Raw genomic sequence first — 3,038 nt, 5'->3', positions numbered from 1 at the left:
ATGCAGCAGTACAACTCTGAAGATGGATTGGTGGCAGGTGGCTGCGGCGGCCTCATACCCGGCAGGCGTCCTGGTTGAGGAGCACGCCGGACTGGTGGGTGTCCATACCCGGCAGGCGTCCTGGTTGGGACCTCAGGTCTTAGATGGTAGGTTTGGCTGCGAGGTCTGTTTGGTATTAGACCCAGACTATCAGCATCCCTTCATCAATTGAATAGGAGTAGCGACACTTTTGTTGCCTAGACGGTGGCTTTAGTCTTAGTGTAGTATGACTTTGTAAGGTCTTGTGTGAATAATTAATAAAGTGGCTGCATGCATTGTTCAGATGCAGATGCCGGGGGTCCTCCTCCATTTCTAAAAAAAAACTTCTTTGGGACGGAGGGAGTACTCATTAGTTATTATCTTCTCCAGATTCACGCTCGTGGATTGGTTGGAGCGGATCTGGCTCTGGCTCATTTCCCACCTGCTGCTTCAGGATCGTGCTGGCTTTCACAAGCTTTTCGTGCGGTTGCAGGCAGCAGTCCACGTTTTTGTGCTCTCTAATCTCTGATCAAATCACGCGAGGTCTTCCTAGCCAGCCTGTGACGACGAGGCCGCCACACGCATACCCATAGTGCAAGGTTTACGATCCTATAAACATGACACATACCAAGGCGCAGACGCAGGTGAGAAGAAAAGCATTGATCAGGAGCCAGGGTCGATCGAGGAGGAATCGCCTGAGACGATGGGCGCCGGCCAGCGTATGGCGTCTCCGCCTGCGGCGGTGGCCGTGCCTCTCCTGCTTCTGTTCGTCGTGCCCTTCTGTAAGGCCATAATGGTTTCCGGGGCACCAGCTTCGTTGTAGTATATTTCCTGGCAAATTGCAGTTGGCTTATTCGCCTCAATTCTGATTCCGAGAAGGGAGCCGTGTGGCGTCGGCGGACGGCGGCGCTCCGGCCTGGACGACGGCGCTGCAGAAGCACGTGGCGTTCTTCGACGCCGACAGCGACGGCATCGTCTCCTTCTCCGAGACAGAGCGAGGTGACGGAATGACCATCCGCATGCTCTCCGCTTCCCGGAGGAAGAAACTTTGGTTTCTTTTCGCGTCGATCGTTGGTCGTGGTTGCAGACCTCTTGACCTTTGTGTGCATGCATGCAGGGCTTCGCGCCATCGGTCTCGGAGCTGCCGAGGCCACCGTCAAGGCAACCTTGATCAACGGAGTCATCGGACCCAAGACCAGACCTGTAAGAAACTTTCGTTCTTGCACGTGTTGACTAGCAGGAGACGTCTTCTGTCCTTTCAGAGGCGCTCAGTTTCACGAACGCTTTCGATTTTTTTATTTCTTTCATACTATTTTTTTCAAAAGTCAACGGTTGACCAGTTAACCACGACCGGTCAAATCAATCGAGGAAACCAGTCAAATGCGATCGAGGGCTCGCCTTCTACATGGGCCGACTTAGTTGATCAGGTTTGTCGGCGTCAAGAAGCTCAACCGGGGCCTAAGGCACCCAATAGGAGGTCCCAGTGTTTAGGGTATCGTCCGTTTCTGGTGGTTAGCGTGCGACTTGAAGGGAAACCTCGCTCTCGTGGATGAAAGTGCGGGCAGGCTCTCTCTACCGTGTCACCGCGACCCCCTCCTCTGACAACATAGGGAAACCCTGACCATGTCGCCAACCCTTACGAAATCCTCCTCCCCTCCACACAAGAGTTTATTCACTCCTTCCCTGAGTTTTTGACCCTCGGGGCTCTAGGACGGTTGGATCATGGATACAACGTTCTCAGGGAGGGCTCACGTAAATTTTCAAAAAGGCGTAATTTACCAGATGCGAGTGCGAAAAATTGCAGATCAGTGCATGTAGTGCTGAAGAACCATACTTTGTATGTTTAGAACAGAGTATAGAAACAGTATCCTTGATACAAAGAGAACATGCAGGAAAATGCTACGACGTCAAAGTTCTCAATCTACATAGAGAACATCCATCAAGGGATCCACGGAAGTGACAGCGGCTCGTACGATGCTCAAGGAAGGTACGCAGACCACACATACGCCCTGATCTTGCACATGTACCCAAAATGTAAAAGACCATAGTGCCAACATCTCTGCTATATCGATCCACTTGGGATGCAGGTTTGTCCCTGCCAAGTTCAACGAGATATTCACCAAGCATGCCAAGGTCGAACCGAACGCTGTGAACGAGAGCGAGCTGGAGGCGATGCGCATCGCGAACAGGGAGGACGGCGACGACATAGGAAGGTAATCATCTCTAGACTCTATAGTACTAGGTCGTACTTACACAGACGGTCGAAGTGTCGCCGTGTTAACTCCTCCGACGGTTGCTTAAAAACGCAGGGCGGCGTCGAAGGCGGAGTGGGACTTGCTGCACAGCCTCGCCAAGGACAAGGACGGCTTCCTTCAGAAGGACAACGCGCGCACCGTCTTCGACGACAGCCTCTTCGTTCAGCTGGCAAAAAAGGGCGAGTAGTCTCGAAATTAACCAAGCATGATTTGTATTTGTACTTGTCGTCTCGTTGATTATGAAAGTCACTGCACAATTATTGTCAATGTAAAAAGGGACTGTGTATTTGACAGTCCACTGAAATACAACTGAGCTTCATTCAAATTTTAGAACAAATAGAAACCGACACATGTATGTATGTGTTTCTCTTGTACTCACTTTATTACAATGAATAAGGCGCGCATGCATTTCAAAGACCATAAATTAATTAGACCAACCAAATGCAGTTTATATGTAAAAACAAACATACAGTTGAATTTGTATTGAAAAGAAGTCTTCAATAATATAATTCTGAGGTCACAAAAACTCATATTATTGATGTAATTTACGGTCAGAGTTGAATTTCGAAAAACATGCGCGCCTTATTCATTGGAATGGAGGGGGTATGTATGTGAATGAACATTTCTGTCATGTATGTATCTCCATGGGCTTCTCTATAGTATCATAAGTAACACAAATGAAAGTGCCCTTTTAGGTTTATTTGTCTTTGTAATTTTGTAGAACACCAAAATGTGTAATTTACAATTGCGCATTGACAAAACAGG

General features: G+C 48.9%; 1 protein-coding gene across 1 annotated transcript; it reads left to right on the top strand.

The window, feature by feature from the left end:
- Window positions 1-600: 600 nt before the first annotated feature.
- Window positions 601-2,688, top strand: LOC123141767 (probable peroxygenase 5). The gene is made up of 6 exons (XM_044560844.1): window positions 601-800; window positions 898-1,017; window positions 1,136-1,221; window positions 1,911-2,005; window positions 2,106-2,231; window positions 2,328-2,688. The coding sequence occupies exons 1-6, from the start codon at window positions 722-724 to the stop codon at window positions 2,458-2,460; spliced, it is 639 nt and encodes a 212-aa protein (XP_044416779.1). The 5' UTR covers window positions 601-721; the 3' UTR covers window positions 2,461-2,688.
- The last annotated feature ends 350 nt before the right edge of the window (window positions 2,689-3,038 follow it).

This window comes from Triticum aestivum, chromosome 6D (genome assembly GCF_018294505.1).
Source record: "Triticum aestivum cultivar Chinese Spring chromosome 6D, IWGSC CS RefSeq v2.1, whole genome shotgun sequence".
NCBI classification, from domain to species: Eukaryota; Viridiplantae; Streptophyta; class Magnoliopsida; order Poales; family Poaceae; genus Triticum; species Triticum aestivum.
The sequence above is the reverse complement of the archived record's forward strand: the minus strand, read 5'-3'. Positions and strand labels throughout refer to the sequence as shown.